This window comes from Vespa mandarinia, chromosome 8 (genome assembly GCF_050613455.1).
Source record: "Vespa mandarinia isolate Hongniang chromosome 8, ASM5061345v1, whole genome shotgun sequence".
Lineage (NCBI taxonomy): Eukaryota > Metazoa > Arthropoda > Insecta > Hymenoptera > Vespidae > Vespa > Vespa mandarinia.
Window position 1 is genome coordinate 7,890,564 of NC_140817.1, and position 19,461 is coordinate 7,910,024.

General features: G+C 31.8%; 1 protein-coding gene across 7 annotated transcripts; it reads left to right on the forward strand.

Moving 5' to 3' along the window:
• The first annotated feature begins 13,782 nt into the window (after window positions 1-13,782).
• Window positions 13,783-18,714, forward strand: LOC118450808 (protein hunchback-like). Of its 7 annotated transcripts, none has more exons than XM_085658632.1 (5): window positions 13,783-13,872; window positions 13,932-14,142; window positions 15,843-16,025; window positions 16,287-16,633; window positions 16,779-18,714. In XM_085658632.1, the coding sequence occupies exons 1-5, from the start codon at window positions 13,859-13,861 to the stop codon at window positions 18,262-18,264; spliced, it is 2,241 nt and encodes a 746-aa protein (XP_085514758.1). In that variant the 5' UTR covers window positions 13,783-13,858; the 3' UTR covers window positions 18,265-18,714. The 7 variants fall into 7 exon arrangements, with proteins under 7 accessions (XP_085514758.1, XP_035742655.2, XP_085514757.1 ...); XM_035886762.2 differs by adding an exon at window positions 15,278-15,334 and having other exon boundaries at window positions 13,783-14,142; window positions 15,843-16,028; window positions 16,779-18,711; XM_085658631.1 differs by having other exon boundaries at window positions 15,843-16,028; window positions 16,779-18,710.
• Window positions 18,715-19,461: the final 747 nt, after the last annotated feature.

Here is a 19,461-nt window from a genome sequence, read left to right on the forward strand (position 1 = left end):
CGTCCGGTTAGATTTCTTTAAATGATCTTTTTTAATCAATCAAAATTACATCGAGTATAGTAACGCAACTCCATACGTTTTACGTTTCATGTAACAAGAACTGATGCTTCGAAAAAGTACTATTATGGATCCCATTTATAACGGAAACCAGTGAACAACACGCATATCGGGAAAGTGCTCATAGCGATTAGTGTCTTGACTCGATTTATGTTATCGCATATTCTGAAAGATTTTCTAGAGAATATCGACGATAACATGGATAATACCATGTGTTAAATGTACCATATAACCAGTATTTTATGTTTCTATCTTCAACATTATTCGAAGCACTATTTTTCAATGTTCAATACGTTTTTTCTAAATGACGATATAATCTTCCGATCTCACTACACTTAACGACAATATCGATTCGACGAACGATTATGTATCATCGCAATAAGTACGTAATTTCATATCTAACAAGCATATTTTCTCTCCATTTTATCTTAGGTATAATAGTCAGATCCTTTTTTAGGTTTCAGCTCATCGAATACTCCAGTTGTTGACATTTCTACAATATTCCGTAGGTCCTAATACTATGCAATCTGAAAACGTACTGACATGATTCTAAATATTAATTTGTTCGTATACGAATATTATGCTCTTTTTTTATTTCCGATAGATGGAAGATCTTAGAATTTTTCTTCTGTTCACAACCATATCCTGCAATTCGAGCATAGAAAAATTTAATATGAACACATATGAACACATTTATTCTATTACTGTGTTAAGATTTTATTGTTGTCGATTCGCACGGAAAAATACCGCGAGATTTTCTCGCTCGTAAAGAAGATGCGTCACCGAGAGGCGAGAGAATTTCACAGTTCTCGTAATTTCGTCAGAGTCGTAAGATAAACAGTAAACTCGACATGGAAGTACGTGATATCGCAAATCTCGAAGCGTCTAGTAACGAAAACGTGATGATAGGATCAATGACAAGACTCCAAATGCGATACCAACGAACAGTGCGAGAAGGCTACTGTTTTTCTTCAATGATACGACTAGCGATACCAAGACGCGCTACACGTTTTTATACTATTGTATTTGCGTAATGTATTTGAAATATCATACCTTCCCGCTAATTCTTTTTAAATAAATTACATTAAATTGAAACAACGAAAAAACTAGTGTTTTTTATTTATTTTTTTTGCGAACCTCTTATTTTTGATGAGCTTTTCAATGTTATTCCAATGGCTATCCTTTACCAACTGCTTCCTTAAATCCAAAACAGATATATATATGTATATAGGTTCAAAAATTCTTATATGCTAAAGATATGCATAGAATCTATAAATATGAATATATTTTTTTCTTTTGTGATTATAATAATCGTGTGTAGTACAAAATATAAGAGAATTTTTTTATATACGTCTATTTAAAGATCCAACAAGATTTTTAAAAATATTTATATAACTATAATTCGTAACAAGTATAGAATATTCATTTTCTCTTTCTTTCATTGAAACATTTTATAAAACATGTTACTTATTTTAAAAATTACCTCGTATTCACATTAAAGTTTGGTATGAACTCGTATTGCTTTGAAAAGTGACGATTAACAATTGTCAAAAGAAAATAGATTGTAAAGATAAAGCATTTTGATTAGTATATAAACGTTCCTAAAATATATTTCGTGTATGATCAAAATTGAATCATAATATATATATCTATTTTCTACTTTGGATTAAGATTCAAAGGGATCCTTTACGGCATAAGTTTCTTTGATCATATTTTTCTTGCGAATCGTAGATATTTCTATTTATAAAGATAAAAGTTTCTACTTAGAAAAATAAAAAAATATTTGGTTTATTTTTTTCTATAGATATAAATCTTTAAAAAAAATTTTCTCTTTGATTGTATTTTGTCATATTTATTTCGATGTTTACAAAATTTTGACATTTGACATGTTTTGTTTAATATTAATCGTGCGAATATCGAATGCATGAACTCATTCATACGAAACAATATGAAATGTTTATTATAATATTCTCGTTTATATTCGTTACTTTTATATATTATCAGATAATAATTTCTTTAATGATAAAAGCACGCTGAAAGGTCTAATGCACGTTAAACGTACTTTTTTTCTATTTTCTTCTTTTAATTTTGTTTCTCCTTATTTCACCGAGATTAGTTATTCTAAAAAGAATACAGAATGATCATATTACGGTTCATATTCGTATCTTGTAGTCTTTTCTATTGAAAATTATTTTTTTTTATATCGATTGACAAATTTTTAAACGAATATTATATATTGAATATATGCTTATACATATATACTTGAAATGCACACACACGCACACACACAAACAAACAAATAAACAAATCAATAAATAAAAAACTAAAAAATATGCACATATGATTTCCATTTGATATATTCAAAAATGAATTTTCGTAAATAAAAGGGGTGAAGTATAAATGTCGATTTGATAAGTAAGTTTAGTGCATAAAAATAACGGTTGATCGTTGCCATCTCGTTAACCATTTTATTAATAAATTTATTGTTTACAAGTTTCTTAGTAATGATAATGATAATGAATACATTCTTTACATACATACAAATGAAGATGAAAATAGCATTCGTTATCGTTCCTCTTTTTAACTTTTTGAAAAAATTTGAAAAAATTTCTTTTTCAAAAATGAGCTTCAATCTCATCGAATATAACGATTTAATTGCACTGTGTTGCGTTCTTGATAGGGATCGTGAGGTCCTAGATACATACATTCATACCTTATATTTTTATATATATATATATACATACATATATATATATATATATATATATATATATGTATGTGTTTATGAAGGTTCGATTGTAGAAGGGTGGTGACGTTTTGGTTTGGGGTAAAATGAGAAGTGGGTACGGTTGCGATGGGCAACGTGTTCTCGATTACGTGATTTTACGGCGGTTGATTTCTCATAAATTTTCCATGTATTTTTTTTAATTTTATTTTATTTATACGTTTAGTGGATACGAATTGCACATAAAAAAACGTGCGGTAAAAAATATTTTCCACGTTTATTTTTTTGTGGATTATTTTTTGTCGTTTTTTTTCATCGTTTGTTTTTCGTCACTCTAAAGATAATACACGTTGTTAACAAAAAAAAAGCTTAGAAAATAAAATAATTTCAAATCTTTGAGCGGTTACCAACGGAATGCATTTTCCATGTCAAAAAAAAAAAATAACAATCCATGAGTTTTTGCAATAAAAATGGGACCTTCGTAAAGATTTGCATAGGGATTATAAAAAGAACGAACGAGAAAGCGGATAGTGGTTTGGCGCGGTGATTTTTTTCAGCGAGTTGAACAGTGGGTGGATAAAGGAAGGGAGAGAGAGAGAGTGAGAGAAAGAGAGAGAGTGAGAGAAAGAGAGAGAGAGAGAGATAAAAAGAAGAAAAAGCGCGTTCTTCCTCGAGAGATTAATACGTATACCTGAAAACTTTTTCAACCCTTTCTTTTGGCGATGCTTTCACTAAAGGAAAGTATTCACTGACTTGAATTGTTTGTCAAAAGTACTTTTTATCTATATCTCGTAAAAGATGCTCTTGCAAAACGCTAAAATAATTTCTTGCTTGACTCCTTCTTTCGTACAGTTCTCTTCAAAAAGATGAAAAAAAAATTTTTCACGTGGAATGTTTCCTCTATTCGCTTTAGAGTCCATAGAAAAACTGATGCTTACCGTTTCTTTCTTGATACGTAAGAAAAAAATTTAGACCGAGAAGAAGTTCTTCTCCAAACCTTTCGGACGTTGTGAAAATGTTAGAAAAAATTACTAGTCGAAGGAGAGATGAAAATATTAAACGGTTACAGGGAGAACTCTTACCTTTTACTTCTTGTAATTTTTTTCATGATTAGAAAAAAATTTTCTAAAATGGAAAAAATATTTAATTGCATTTGGTTACTTAATTTTATATTCTATCGAAATGGAAAGATGTTTACGTATGATTATCACGTACGTATTTAAATTGATTACGAAGACTCGCAGCGTGAATCTCGCAGGTAAATATTCACCTGCATTTCCCCTCGAGCTAAACAGCTTTTTTTTAATCGGGTATAAAAAGTCGACGAAATCGCGGGGCTTTACACACCCTTCCCCTATATAGAGGCGTACCTAATAGGGCCGATAGGAAAAAAACTCCCCTTCTCTCGACAGGTTGATACCCATTGTGTAAGTGGCTTGTAATAGGAGCTCGAGTATCGTAGATAAAAAAATGTTTTCAACTTCTCTACCTTCAACAGGTCTTCCCCATTGAAAAATCTTCTTATTTAAAGAAGGGATATAATAGCTTGTGTATGATATTTAATATAGCTGAGTATAAGTTTGTTTATCACTAGAATATCGGAATGTTCGAAATCTTTTTTAAAAAGTAGCTCGCTTTTTAGAGGTGAATATTTGCAATGGTTTTTTTTTTTCAAATGACTGTAGTACGGAGGGAGTGGGTGGGAACGAATTATATTAAAAACATAGACTCAAAAGGTATGTCCTCAATATTTTGGAAATGTGTTCCTTTTAACCAGCGTTTAAACGCGGTTTGCCTCGATGAATCTGCAACAAATAAAAAAGGTTGCATCGTGAAGTAAGGGAAAGCTTATGAAAGAAAATTTCCAGCTGGCATTCACACATCCTACAATCGATCGATCGTTTGAGTAGTCATTGTCAACCCACATAAGTTCTTTATGAAAAGGTATTAAGCATCTATTTTGCATTGGAAATATCATTATCAAAATCGTCGTACGTAATTATCAGTTATCGAGTATTAAATTTCGATTATTATTTAAAAATGATTAAAACCCTTCCGAGTCGACGAATCTTAAAAGGGTCAACAGGAAAACCATGTGAAAGTTGGATGAACACGTGAGAAAATCTGTTCGTTCGTTTGTGTGATGTATGTATGTACACTGAGGTGCATACGTAAGCACGAGATTTTCCAGAAAAATGAAGTGGCAGTGTGCATCGAGTCCGTGAAGTTGCGCGTTCCTTGTAAAATCGTGAATGCGTACGTAAAACGTCTCTATAAATAGGGCCGACAACGCGCAGCTGAGGCGGAAAACGGAAATCATCGGAACACGCGCGTATTTGGGGTCGTATCGTGTGTCGACGTAGGTAGTTAACAAAGAAGAAAAAGAAAAAAAAAGAGAAAGAAAAAAAAGGAGAAAAAGAAGAAAAAAAAGAAAGAAAAAAAAGCGACCGAAAGAGAAAAAGTAATAAGAAGAGAGAGAGACAGAGACAGAGAGAGAGAGAGAGAGAAAGAGAGAGAGAGAGAGAGAGAGAGAAAGGAGAAAACGATGGCGTGGAAGGAGAATTTGTGGAAGAGGGAAAGAAAAAATCCAGTAAGGTCACGACGTTTCAAAAGTGGCCAGAATTAACGCGTGCGCTCCGACCACCGTGCAACGCACCCTCTTGTTCATTCTCTCTCTCTCTCTCTCTCTCTCTCTCTCTCTGTCTCCTTCTCTATCGCTTTCCCTTTCTCTATCGCTTTCCCTTTCTCCCTCTCTCTCTCCCTTTCATACTCTCCTTTTTTCTCTTTCACTCCTTCTCTCTCTCTCACTCCATCTCTCTCTCTCTCTCTCTGTCCCTCACTCTCTTTCTCTTTCTCTTTATCTCTATTTCTATCTGTATCTCTCTTACTCTCTAACTCCCGTTCGACAATGACCCCTTAACACCGTCTCTCTTCGAACACTCCAACAGAGGGTGGCGGTGATGCAGGAGGGTGCTTCGACCCCTCACGCTCCGCCCTTCGAGGACGGACTTGCCCCTCGGGAGACGATACAAAAAAGTCTATAAATGAAAATGATCGGGCCTGCGCGGTGGTTCGTAGAAAAATCAACTTCCTTGTTCCGCAAAACGATAACCGAATACGTTGCCTATTTTTTTTTCTTTTTTTCAGAAAAAAATATTCCATTCTATGAAATTGCGATTGAGTTTGATTTCGATAAAAAAATTTTTAATTGGTTAACGAGCTACTTAAAACATTTTTAATCGATCAGAAAAAGACATTTAATTCGATTTTATCTACTTCTTCTTTATTAATTTTTAATACAGATAGGATAACGTATTGGCAACGTCCTTAACGTAGGCTAACTACTCTTTCCGATTCAATTTATTATATTTTTTACTTTTCATGTATATTTTTTTTCTCTATCACCTTTCGTGAAATCATGAGTGTATATCTAATGATCCGTTCGTTTAAGAAAATATTTTTCTGTAAAGTTAAGGACAATGAAAACAATCATGCATAAAACCGATTACATTTTTTTCTATGATCGTGAAAAACTCGATAACGTTCAGTTGTTAACTGGACCAATGGCAGAGAGAAAGAAAGAGAGAGAGTGAGAGAACGAGAGAGTCATTAAGACAGGGTGGAAAGAAGAGTGCCGCGAGAAAACTGTCCCTTCACTTCTGGAAAATGTTCATGAGGTTTCAATTGTCGTTTCTTTTTCTCTCTTATGTAGAAAGAACGAATTCGGCTTCGCGAATCCGACTCGGCAGTAGACGTTGCGAATGTACGTCATAGTTGAAACAAGACGGCTGCATCGACCATTTCCAAAAATCTCTTTTAGCCAGGGAACGAATTCTCTGGACAATGGTCACGTATGTGATCTATAAATCTTGTATTGTCCAGTAGCAATGTTTAGTCTCCCGCATATTAACCTAGGGGTGAAAAGGCCGTGCACCCGGTATTGTTCAATGACTGACCCCTCGTGTGACATAGTGACCCCAACAGCCTTCTTATATATCGGGTTCGATTTCGCGATATTTTGCGATTTTCAGAAATGGAATTGAAACAACGCTTCGTACGAGTTTCGAGTGTGCAATAATTTTAAGTAAGAATGAAATAGATCTGATTTACAAACTATCATCTACATATAACACTTAATATTATTTATCTTTTATACGTAATGTGTACGCTTGTTTAATGAACCCTTAGAAAATTCGTTTCACCGTCACTTCTTTATTTTTTTTTTTTCTTATGAGATAGATAATTTTTTCTTTATCTTTTTATCGAACACTCCTTTTTATTTTTTTTATTTTTTATAAACCTGTTTCTATCCCCTAGAATAATCTGTTTGAGATGTGACGAGTCTTTCCAACTTATTGTAAGTAGTTTTTTTCTCATTTTTTTTCTCCTTTGCACAACCTTACCTACATGCATAAGTGTTCACATATATAGATATACAGATGTAGGCAAGAACAGATCTAAAGTAAGGCCTTGACAGTTGACTAACGATCCCCTGTGCGTGTTTATTATAAGCGTATGCGAGTGTCGATGCTGCCACGCGCTTCGAAAAAGCGAGCCAAACCTTCGAGGGACCCTTCGTTCTTTCCCTCCCTTTTTCTCTTTTTTTTTTTTCTATTTCTCTCTGAGTCGTCCGCTACATAAAAAGAGCTCTCAGGAGAAAGGGAAGAAAAGCCGATGGGTATGGATGAAGGACGAATCCAAGGGATCTGCGAAAGGAAAACTCGGCAAATCGCGGAATCGTTCCGTCCACTGAATATAGACAGTTCTTCGCTTTCTTTTGCGCTTTTTTCACCCTCGGTAGAGTGGCTATTCTTTTCTCTTAAATCCACTAACGACATCATGATTGCATCGTCGTTACATTATTTCTTTCATAATCCTAAGATTTATCGCGTTCGATCGGTAGGATTCAATTCAATAAAATGTTCTTATCATTTCCGTTGATAAGGAGAGAGGAGAGAGAGAGAGAAAGAGAGAGAAAGAGAGAGAAAGAGAGAGAGAGAGTGAGAAAGAGAGAGAAAGACAGAGAAAGAGAGAGAGAGAGAGAGAGAGAGTGAGAAAGAGAGAGAAAGAGAGAGAAAGAGAGAGAGAGAGAGAGAGAGAGTGAGAAAGAGAGAGGGAATTTAAAGTCCACTGGAGTCATTATACCTTCTGATTGTGAGAGGCAAAAAACGCATTGGGGTGATGTCTGCAGATGAACCATAAGTATGGGTCAACCCAGCACGAGCGTGGGTCAGCTGTCAGTTGTTTGTCCTTATAGAGGGGCGCCATTTGTGCGCTCGAGCTTGATCTGCAGGCCACCAATATCCCCATATCGACACCAGTGGCTATCGTTCCAAAGTTTTCTATAGATTCCGATGAATACTTTTTTCCATCCCTGGACCGTTGCTCCCAAGTAAAAATTGGATTCCTCGTTGATCAACGTGTCCTTTGGAGAAACCAACGGAGCGTTTCGTTTCCAATGGTAGTATGAGATGCACCTTGAATTTTACATTTTTTTCTTTCTTAATCTTTTTTCTTTCTGCATATATTGTTTTCTTTTTGATTATTTGAAAAATTAAAAACTGTGTAAGTATCACTGATTTTGTTAGATTTTCATCGTATTTATGAAGATAACTTTAATTTTCTTTTAGACATATAGGAGGATTAAACATTAACGAGTAATTTTATTTGAAAAATTGTGTACTTAATTTGGATTAACATTTTGTCAATGGTAATTGGAATAAAATACGGGGATTTGTAAATGTATCAATATTTCTTAAATTACCGATCAATTTTTAATTCAACAATGTTATATTTTTGGATAGAGATCGAATAAGAATAGATATTTTCGATGGCGAGCCTTGTTATTTATCCGCCATGATTGGTAAGGGGCGGAGTAGCGAGGGTGAGCATTTCTAGCCCCCTTTTGCATTTTTGGATGCTTGGACTCATTGTTAATATGAATCACATGTGATACTTATTTTTCGATATAACAATATAAATTACATAATTAAAAGAAAATTTTCAATGATGTTTTATATGTAGGAATGATAAAAAAAAATAGTTCCTTTTTATGATATTCTGTAATCCGTGAAAAATTAATGCAGGATGCGAGTATTTTGGAAAAAAACTTTTCCGATACATTTCGCTACCTGAGAATTCCAGAAAAACCTATTCTTATGCATTCGTTCCATGTGGGTGTGTGGAGTACTACGGTGACGTTTAAACAGCTGCGTTTTAACCCCTTCCGCACCATCGACGAGAGACTCTCCACAAGTTTTGTCAGAAAAATATTTTTCTCTTCCACCCTATACATATACGGTCGGAGACGGAAAAAGCGTTAAACCAACGAGTTATTTTGGCAAGCTGATTTTATCTTCATAGATCGTGGCCGTTCGATAATTAGAAGTAGAATGTTAGAAACAAAACCGATCTTTGTGAAGTTTTAAAAAACTTGTCAATACATCATATAATTTGATTTTTTCTTCTTAATAAATAAATTAATTTATAATTAATTTTAAATAAATAAATTATTACATAAATAAATTTTATGAATAAATTTATATGAATAAATAAATAAATATATATATATATATATTTGTATATATATATTTATACACATATATATAAATATAAATATAAATATAAATATAAATATAAATATAAATATAAATATATCTATATATATCTATTTATATATATATATGTATATGTACATATGTATGTATATATGGATGTATGTACATGATTTCGATTAACTCGTTTAAGAGAATGAAAGATATATATATAGTTATATATATATGTATGTTTGTGTATAACATTTTAAACAATGAAAGAAAAAAAAATTCTCTTGGTATTTCTTCTATAGAAAGTCTAGAGAACAATCGTTTTAAAGCAAATTGCCTTTCTATCTATCGCTTGCTAGTTTTTTTTTGATCTATCTTATTATTGTGTTCACTTTCGTTTGCATCCCTAATACATCGATTGACATGATATCTTCTAAAAACACACTCTAAACTTTAACGATTATTTGACAACAAATGAAGTAAAACAAGTAAATGCGTACATCGTCCGTGCGTTATCTCGATTTATTCGGAGATTTTTAACTTCTTCGATATTCGATGATTCATTTTAAACGACTGACCTTAATTTTTTTTTTCGATGTTCTATCTATTTTTTTTTCTTTGTTTTAAGTCACTATACTGCCAACCACTAAAAATTCAACGTTTTATATAATTCAATCTTTAATAAATAAAGAACTATATATGTGCAAGAAAAATTTTGTTTTTAAGAAGTAACGTTGGAAAACTACAATACATTATAGTTACAATGTATAATTGTTTTATATGTCTTATTGCGTTTTTTTTTCTTTTTTTTTTACACTAAAAGAGCTGGAAGGATAATGACTAAAATCTTCGTTTTTTTTTAGAAACCTTTTTCATTTTTTACACAAAGAAGAATTTTTAACTAAACGATGGAAAGAAACGAGATTTATTTTAATATAATTATTGTGCATTATTTTTTATGATTAAAAACTAATAATGTAATATTTCTTAATAACTTTCTACTCCACAATACTAATTTTTGAATGGAATTGCTAATTGGATTTGCAGGTAACACACAGGTAATAAAAAAAGGTGGTAAGTAAGTATGGTTACTCATATAAATTTAATTCATTTGGAAAAATAATGGTAATTATTATTTAATAAATAATTGCATACTAGTAATAATTTGTTACGAATTATAATCATAAATAATGTAGAAAGGACAGGTAATAAACGCATAAATTTTATGGTGTATTTGAATCTCATTGGTAGGTTATCCATAGAACTATAGTAATAGGATTATATCATATGGTCGAAAAAGAAAAAATGTTTACTTTAAAAGGTCATGAAATATTAACCATCGAATTTTTAAGAATTCTTTTCTACTTAAAAAAATATAATTAATTAATAAAATTATACTTAAGTTTTTTTAATCTCGCTTCTTTTCATATAATATAAAATCGTTATGTAGAAATTCTAATTTTTACTTGATGTCATTTATCATATTATATTCCTAGTATTAGTTTTACTACCTGAAATATGATTAAAGGGAAAAGAAAGTATGAGGAAGTCATCAGAAAAAGATTAGGTGAAAGCTTAAAAAAAAAATTGAAGTGAGAATGGTGTGAATTTCGAGTTGAAGGTTTTGAAAAAATCGAAGAGAAAAAAAGAAAAACGAAAAAGAAAAAAACGAAAGCTAGCTAAAAAGAGGCTCCTGATGTACGGATGGTCCTTATAATCAAGATTCAGATAGCGTATAACGAGTGGTTTTGTACCAAAATCTTTTCTCTAGTACCACTTACTAGATACTTTTTTCCTACCTATTCTTTTCTATTACTCAACAGGTAAAAAAGGTACATACTGTCGATCATTGTGTGGTAACTTTGTTGACTCCGTCGCGTGCTATGCGTTTACTTCTTTTTATTTTTCTTTCGCTATGTTCAAAGCTAAGCTATCTATGCTTCGAAGATGCATCGATGTTCTTCATATATTCGCATAATTCTTTCCCGAAAAATTTAACTATGACTTATTTAAGTAATTATTTCGGAATGCTTATTTGAGTTCGACGATTTTTTAGATTAGAAATGTAGAATTTATTCTGAGGTGTAGACTGAAAACTTAGAACTCATTGTATTTAAATTGAACGTTATTCTTTTTAATTTTTATTCGTACATTTTTAAATATTTCTAAATAAAAATTGAATCGTGATATGAACGAATTAAAAAAATGGATTGTCGTTTTTTAATCTTGCGAAGTACAGTTACTCATTAATCAAAAAATATGAATAGCAATAACGGAATTTTTAGAAAATAGAAAACCAACTTTCTTTATGGGTACTTTAAATGTCTTGTAACCCTGTTACTAAGGCTGTTAGAGTATTTATTTTCTAAAAGTCAACCAGCTATAATAAAAACTAACTAGGAGAGGAAGATCGTAAATTTTCTGAAATTTTCTTAAAAGAATTTATGTATATAAAAACATAATCTGTGTAACTTGTAAAAAATTTTTCTTTTATCTTCGAAAGTAAAGTTATCGGAAAATATTTGTAAAACATTTAAACTAGAAGCAGTTAGAATAATTTGCTGACTGAGCAGCATTGCGACTACTTCTATGCTGTAATATTCAATTTTTTTTGTATATCTCTTCTCAACTGAATAGAGATTGATAAGAATAAAAGAAAAAGACAAGTTATTTTTTTTATAATGTCGTAATATTTTATAATACTAATATTTAAATTAACTGTCTTCAATTTCATTAAAATTCTTGAGATTTTTCGTAGTATAATTAAATTATCGTTGACCTCTAGTTATTATAAAAAAAAGTTGTGAATGGACAGATGTGAGAAAGAGAAAGAAGACAGACGGAGAGAGAGAGAGAGAGAGAGAGAGAGAGAGAGAGAGAGAGAGAGAGAGAGAGAGAGAAAGGGGAGAAAGAGAGAGAGAAAGAGAGAGAGAGAGAAAAAGAGAAAGAGAGAGAGAGTAAGAGAGAGATAGAGAGAGAAAGAGAGAGAGAGAAAAAGAGAAAGAGAGAAAGAGAGAAAGAGAGAGAGAGAGAAAGAGAGAGAGAGAAAAAGAGAAAGAGAGAAAGAGAGAAAGAGAGAGAGAGAGAAAGAGAGAGGGAAAGAGAGAGATAGAGAGAGAAAGAGAGAGAAAGATAGAGAGAAAGATAGAGGGAAAGAGAGAGAGAGAGAGAGAGAGAGAGATTGAGAGAGAAAGAGAGGGAAAGAGAAGTTTGCCCCAAAATACGACACGACCTTTTTGATGGAAAGATTACCGGGGAAAGGTTAAGGAAAATTTTTTGATGAAACTTTGTCAGCTTTTCAATTTTTTTCTTCGTAAGCCTGAAATCCCTATTTTTTTATACATAAAAACCTTGACGAAAACATTAAACGATGATTTATAACTATTGCTGAATAGAATCAGTTTGGGATCCTATGTGTTTGGATTCTTGAACTTGAGAGAATATTTTTCATTTGTTTTACTCCTTTGAAATTTACAATGATTTTCTAACATTAGATCCTATATCACGGATGTGAATCTCTAGAACCGAATTGATATATTCAACTAGTTCTTTTCTCTTAAAATGAATTATATAAATACGATGATATATATGTATGTATCATATAAAAATATTATTATTAAGAATATTGTTATATATATATATATGTATTATATAAAAATATTATATAAAAATATATTAAAACTCGAACTCCAATAAATTGCGAATTACTATATTTAATTAAATAGATATATCATAGTAAAATTTTTCGAGATAATAAATTAATTTCTAATCAAAAACAATTATGCAAATATATTACATTGACATAACTTCAAAGCACAGAAGACTTGAGCACAACTTTGAACACAGCCAAAGACAGATAAGAAGAACAATGCAAATATATATATATATATATATATATATATATATATATATATATATACACACACACATATATATATATGTATATATATATACATATATTTATAGTATGTATTATTTAATTAATTGATATAGAAGATTATTATTTTATATGTGGCAATAAAGAAAAAAGTTTATCGAACGAAACTTTTTAGTTTTGAAAGTTGATCAAAATCAAAAATAAACATTAATATAATGAAAAATAGTGAAAGCAATATGAAAAAAGAAATAGGTAACTAAGAGAAGATGTATATAGTATGATTGGAAATAGTAAAAGGATTACACGTTATTGGAAATTTTACATAAAAAACAAGGGTAACTGGAATAAAATATTTCGTTCTTAACGGATTCTTTTTTATTCGGGGCGTAAACGGTTCGCAAAAAGTTCACCGAGAAAGGGTAGGCGGGGTATAGACGTTCCGGAGTGGGGTAGGTACGAGTGAGCCTATGAATCGTAAAGATTGCTTGTGATTGGAGGAGCTAAGTGCGTTAGGGAAGGGAGCTCACATCTTATAAAGTAACTCTAAACCCTCAAATAATTCGGTATTCGACTTTCAATCTTAGAAGTGCGAGTTTGTGATAAAGAGAACAGAAAGTAAAGAAGAAAGGTAAAGAAAAAAAAAGGAAATCGAGTATGTGCTTATGTGTGTGAGTGTATACGAATCTGTGTAATAGTATTTCATGTAATAAAGGCAAAACTACTACAGTGATTTTCAAAGGGAAATTGATGACCTCTGTGTTTCTCTCGTTTTGTATATCTTCGTTGGTGCTAAGAAAGAGAAAGAGGAGAAGAAGAAGAAGAAGAAGAAGAAGAAGAAGAAGAAGAAGAGAGAAAGAATAATAGTAGCAAATTCTTCGATTCAGAATTCCCTTATTGCGAAAGTGAAAGAAGTCGAGCTTTTATATCGCGAAGGAATGGTAGGTGTATTTTATCTTTTTCATTTTTTTTTGTTTTATTTTTTTCTGCGACCGTTAGACCGAAATACTATCATCAATATGATCACAAGAATCTCTTTTTGAAGAATTCTAAATCCGACGGAATTTCTTCTTAACGTCTCGTTTCGCCAAATTTCAAGTTACATACGTCTGGAAATCAAAAGAACATTTAGAAAAACTGAACAAAAGTACGTCTTTCACTAAGTTAACTTTGACTTTGTTTCTGATCGTGCGTATTCTGTAATCCATTTCAAATAAGAAGAGTTTGCGACAATGTTTATCAAAGATCTTTTTTTTTTGTTAAATTTTTCTTGAGAAACTTATATATACATATTTATTTCCAAGAATGGGGAAGCATTCGTACATGGATATTAGATCGAAAAGATCATTCGCAAAAATTTTTTAATCGATAATGTTTTTAAGTTAATTTGCTATCGCGAATTCGTTTGTTACTTTATTTTGGCCCATTGTACTCTTTTGTATTAAAAGATCTTGATCGACATTAAATAACGCTTGGAAGATTTTTTTTGTGTTTTTTTTTCAAGGATATTAACGATCATTTGCAAATATTTTCCTCATCGGTCGTATATACGAACCGTATATTGTTAATTCGCTAGTTCGACATAGGACAACTAATTTATACAAATATCCGAGGAGATATCTTATATCTTTCTCGTTTCTTCTCTCTTTCTCTTTGCTAGTATCTTTTCCGCCCATGTTGCCATTTCTTCATTCTAGTCATTGAAATTATATTCGAGCACTCACGCATACATTTACATCGTCCCTTTGCCACAAATTCTCTATTTACGAAAATTCGACATTCGGTTTAACCTTCGTTTCGACATCTCTATTATTTCATTTGTAAAAGAAAATAATTTTCTAGTCGTGGAAGTGATAACTCATCAAAAGGTAATCCGTTTTCTCTTTCTTTTTATTTCTTGATATCTCGATGTTAAGAAATAAAATGCGATTAAAAATTATATATTCCTTCGTGCTCCTTTATAAGGATTTATTTGATGTTAATTTTGTACTTGAGAAAATTTTTTCTAACATTTATTTTACTTTAAAACGTCACAAAAGGCTGTCGAAATTTTATTTATGACACTTTGCTTCGTAGGTAACGTAAAGGACAATGAGACTCGAGTAAAAGTCAAAGGCGGAATATTTCGACCTGGTACGTACCCCAGCATTACTCTTCGTTTCCGCTAGTTGCTCCAGTTGAATAAATCAACCGGACGTACCGATGTTACTCTTCCTTTTTCTTTCTCTTAGTATCCCTTGCCTGAGGATGGAAGAGGTACGGTAGAAAGCTTTTTGAAGCTATTTAATTGAAAATTTACCTACGGATTATGTACGGTCTCTTGTAGGTTTAGCCTTCAGGTTATTCATTACCCTTTTTCGCAGAACTTTATGCAATCTGTACAAATACCAAATCTCACTCTTCTTCTCGTCATCTACATTGTTTATAGTACTCGTATAGACTGATATTCAATTTTCTACGGGTTTGACCTAACATCCTTGTTTTTTAAATATTGTTAGTCGTAAAAGTGGTACGCAGAATGTGATATACTTGATATTTTTCGCGAAGATATAATTTTACGAATAATCCAACAGTTATTTCTTCGAACACGTCGCTGAAAGGCATATCCAATTAATTCGGAATTTCAATTTGTTTCACGTAGAAAATTAAAATGAGAGGAAATTGCAAAAACGCAGAATTTGTCGTACGGGAGTCGAATCAACAGCAACAGCAACAACGACAGCAACAGCAAGAGCAACAGCAACAGCAACAAGAAATCATCAGAGACGAACAACATCCGCACCATTCCTCAATCACGCCCGGTTGGGTTAATACAGACAGAACTGTGGTGAGTAATCGTCTGAATCCCACATTCCCACTCTTTTTCTTTTTCTCTTATGTTATTGTCCTATGTTAGTAACCTTTCACGTACACTTACCTTCACACATACATAGGTACCTACCCTTCTCACTCTCTCACCCTTCATCGTTCGCAAAACTCCCCCTTACTCAATCGACAAAATGTCGCTTTTCTGTCTTCAATGGAGTTTTCTCGATCATCGAAAAGAAGCTGCTAATTTTTTCTCTCTTCTTTTTTTTCATCGTAGAAAGAGGAAGCGGTTGAAGACAAAAACGACGATTCGGGGATGTCACCAGGAGATTACACAAGTAATTCAACGTCTCCTATGAGCGGAGGATCTTTTTCAGCACCAAATTGCAGCTTATCGCCTGAAAGTTCAACTTCGCAGGATTCGAATAATATTCAATCTAATAATTCAGATTATATTCCACAACAAATGTTTAATGAGTGTAGAGTACCTGACGAATTCAATCAACACGGAAAGACTGATGATTCTCAAATGGCCATGAATGTTGCTTCTGATGCTGTCAAGTCCACCTCCGATAACGGAGATGCATTACAATGTCCCATTTGTGGCACAATAAGTTTAAATAAGTACGTTAAAGAATATTGTTATATGATAAGAAATTAATTAAAACTGTTAATATAAGTATAAAAAGGAATGTTTCCTTGATTATTACATGTTTTCAGTACAAAATAAAGTAATAATAAATTTTTTAAACATGCTATTATTTTGCAGATTAAGTTTTTCGGAACATCTGTCTAATCATTACGGCAATAGGGCGGAAATGCGAGATAATGGTAATAATGAATCGACTGACATAAGCGTTCCCGGACCATCTCGAGAGGGCAACAGTCAAACTTCTCCGAATCCTGGAGAAAGATCGGAAGTTGAAGAATCTGAGGAACCTGGACTTCGAGTACCGCGAGTGAACTCACAGGGAAGAGTAAAAACTTTCCGGTGCAAACAATGTCAGTTCATCGCTCTAACGAAACTTGAATTTTGGGAACATAGCCGCAGACATATAAAAGCGGAGAAATTATTAACTTGTCCAAAGTGTCCATTTGTTACAGAATATAAACATCACTTAGAGTATCATTTGAGAAATCATTTTGGTTCGAAACCATTCAAATGCGATAAGTGTTCTTATTCTTGTGTAAACAAATCAATGCTTAATAGCCATTTAAAATCACATTCAAATGTTTATCAATATAGGTGTGCCGATTGTTGCTATGCAACAAAATATTGTCATTCCCTTAAATTGCATTTAAGGAAGTATACTCATCTACCTGCGATGGTACTAAATGCAGATGGTTCGCCTAATCCATTACCAATTATTGATATTTATGGTACCAGACGAGGCCCAAAAAACAAGTCTAAAGCGCAGAAGAAAGACGGAACTGTTCGTAGATCGAATATTGAGCAAACAAGTACAGTATCGGGAATGGTAACGCTATCTCCTCAAGTCTCACCTACAAACTCACTTGCTACTACACCGAACTCAACTATCGTGAATCCTTCATCTTCTACTATGACCGGTGGTGGTAGCATGGTCAACGGCATCGTCAATAATTTGGATGTTGATAATCAGTCTACGATTATGCCCTACAATCAGACATTTTCTGGCTATCAATTACCAAATAATTTACCAGTTCAAGAACCTCAGGAGAGGCTAATGCCTTTAGATCTGAGTATGCATATGCTACCATGTTCTTATGAAAACAATACTATGAATATACAATCGAGAAGATCAGTTACCCCAATCAAAGGAAAGGGTACAAACAGACGAAAGGGGAAGGCGTATAAGTTAGATCGTAGGTTAGTTGTTTCGGATAATGAAACAGACGAAGAAACAACATCACAGTTGCAGCATACTCATGAGTTTTCGAGAACGATAGAAAACGACGTTCGTAGCTTAGAAGATCAAATGGATGATCGGCAGTCAGAAGATCATTCAGATAATCATCCAGAAGATTATTCGGAAGATCGTCCAGATTATCACCTTCCATCGTGTTCAAGGGATTTGGTTCCAAGATATCGTCCTACTTCAAACGGTGATTCTCTATTTTGCTATTACTGCGAAATAGCCTTTGTAAATGTTATAATGTATACAGAACATATGAATTATCATGGATATGAAGATCCGTATACATGCAACAAGTGCGGTCACAAATGTAATGATAAGGTAGCCTTTTTCCTTCATATAGGAAAATCGAAACATTAGTAAATACAAATGTTTCTCTCTCTCTTTCTTTCTCTCTCTCTTTCTCACTCTCTCTTTCTCTCTTTCTCCTTTTTCTTCGTTCTATTTTAAACTATTTGCATTATATTACTTTATATAAAAAATATAAATAAAAAACGAAAAAACTTATAGAAGATCTTATCTATAATATTATAAAACTATAATAACGATCAAATGAATTCTTCTATAATAAAAGTTTTCACATGTTTCTTAAGAGAAAAAGAAGAAGTAGAAAAAAGGAATTATTAGTAATAACTGTAAAAGAGTTTAACTCTTAAACATCTTGTATTTGAGCGTAAAAATAATTACGCATAATCTCGACTAGTCAAAATTCTAGTTTTCTTAAACTTAAATATGCTGTTTTCTAGTATATACGATAAATTATATGAAAGAAAGAGAAACGTTCTTTGATGTTAAGAAAGTTTATCTACGAATCAGACTTCGTGATTTCATATTTATATATCTTTTGTGTAAAAGAGATATAGTATATATAGTACTTATATATTTTAATATATAATATATATATACATATATATATATATATCTATATATATAGTATATATATTAGTATATATATTTATATATATGTTAGTATATATATATTTATATATATAGTATATATATATATATATATATATATATTTATATATATGTTAGTATATATATATATATATATATATATATATATATATATATATATGTATATGTATATACACGAAAGTAAATATAATTAAAAAACGAGATGTGTAAAATTATACTTTGTCGAAAGGAATTTATCATAAAAAAGTATATAATTATTATATAGAAACATATATATTTTTCGAAGTATAAATTTTTACCGTTTCAAAGAAAAAATGTAATTGAGATACATGAACTTCGATGGATGCTACTTGCTATATTGATCAGACGAATTATGCGTTGATTTAATCTTTTTTTTTTGATCGACGAAATTTTTGTTTATATTCAATCAATTGACCATATTATCTTTTTTTTTCTTTTTATGTTGACATTTAACGCATCGTCGTTATTTATTTTCGAACAATAAATCCTTTTTTATTTTCTTGCAACTCGTTCCATTGTAAGTTCATGCCAATTTTCTCTATTATTATGGCACGAAAAATGAAAAACAGAAGTAATCGCCTCACTTATGTGTGCTATTTACTTAGTGTTTAGACTTAG

Bases quoted from the DNA above. Each gene is read 5' to 3' on its own strand.
- LOC118450808 (XM_085658631.1), top strand. The intron at 14,143-15,842 runs GTAGGTGTATTT...TGTTTCACGTAG, and splicing joins TTTTATATCGCGAAGGAATG to AAAATTAAAATGAGAGGAAA. The intron at 16,029-16,286 runs GTGAGTAATCGT...TTTTCATCGTAG, and splicing joins TTAATACAGACAGAACTGTG to AAAGAGGAAGCGGTTGAAGA.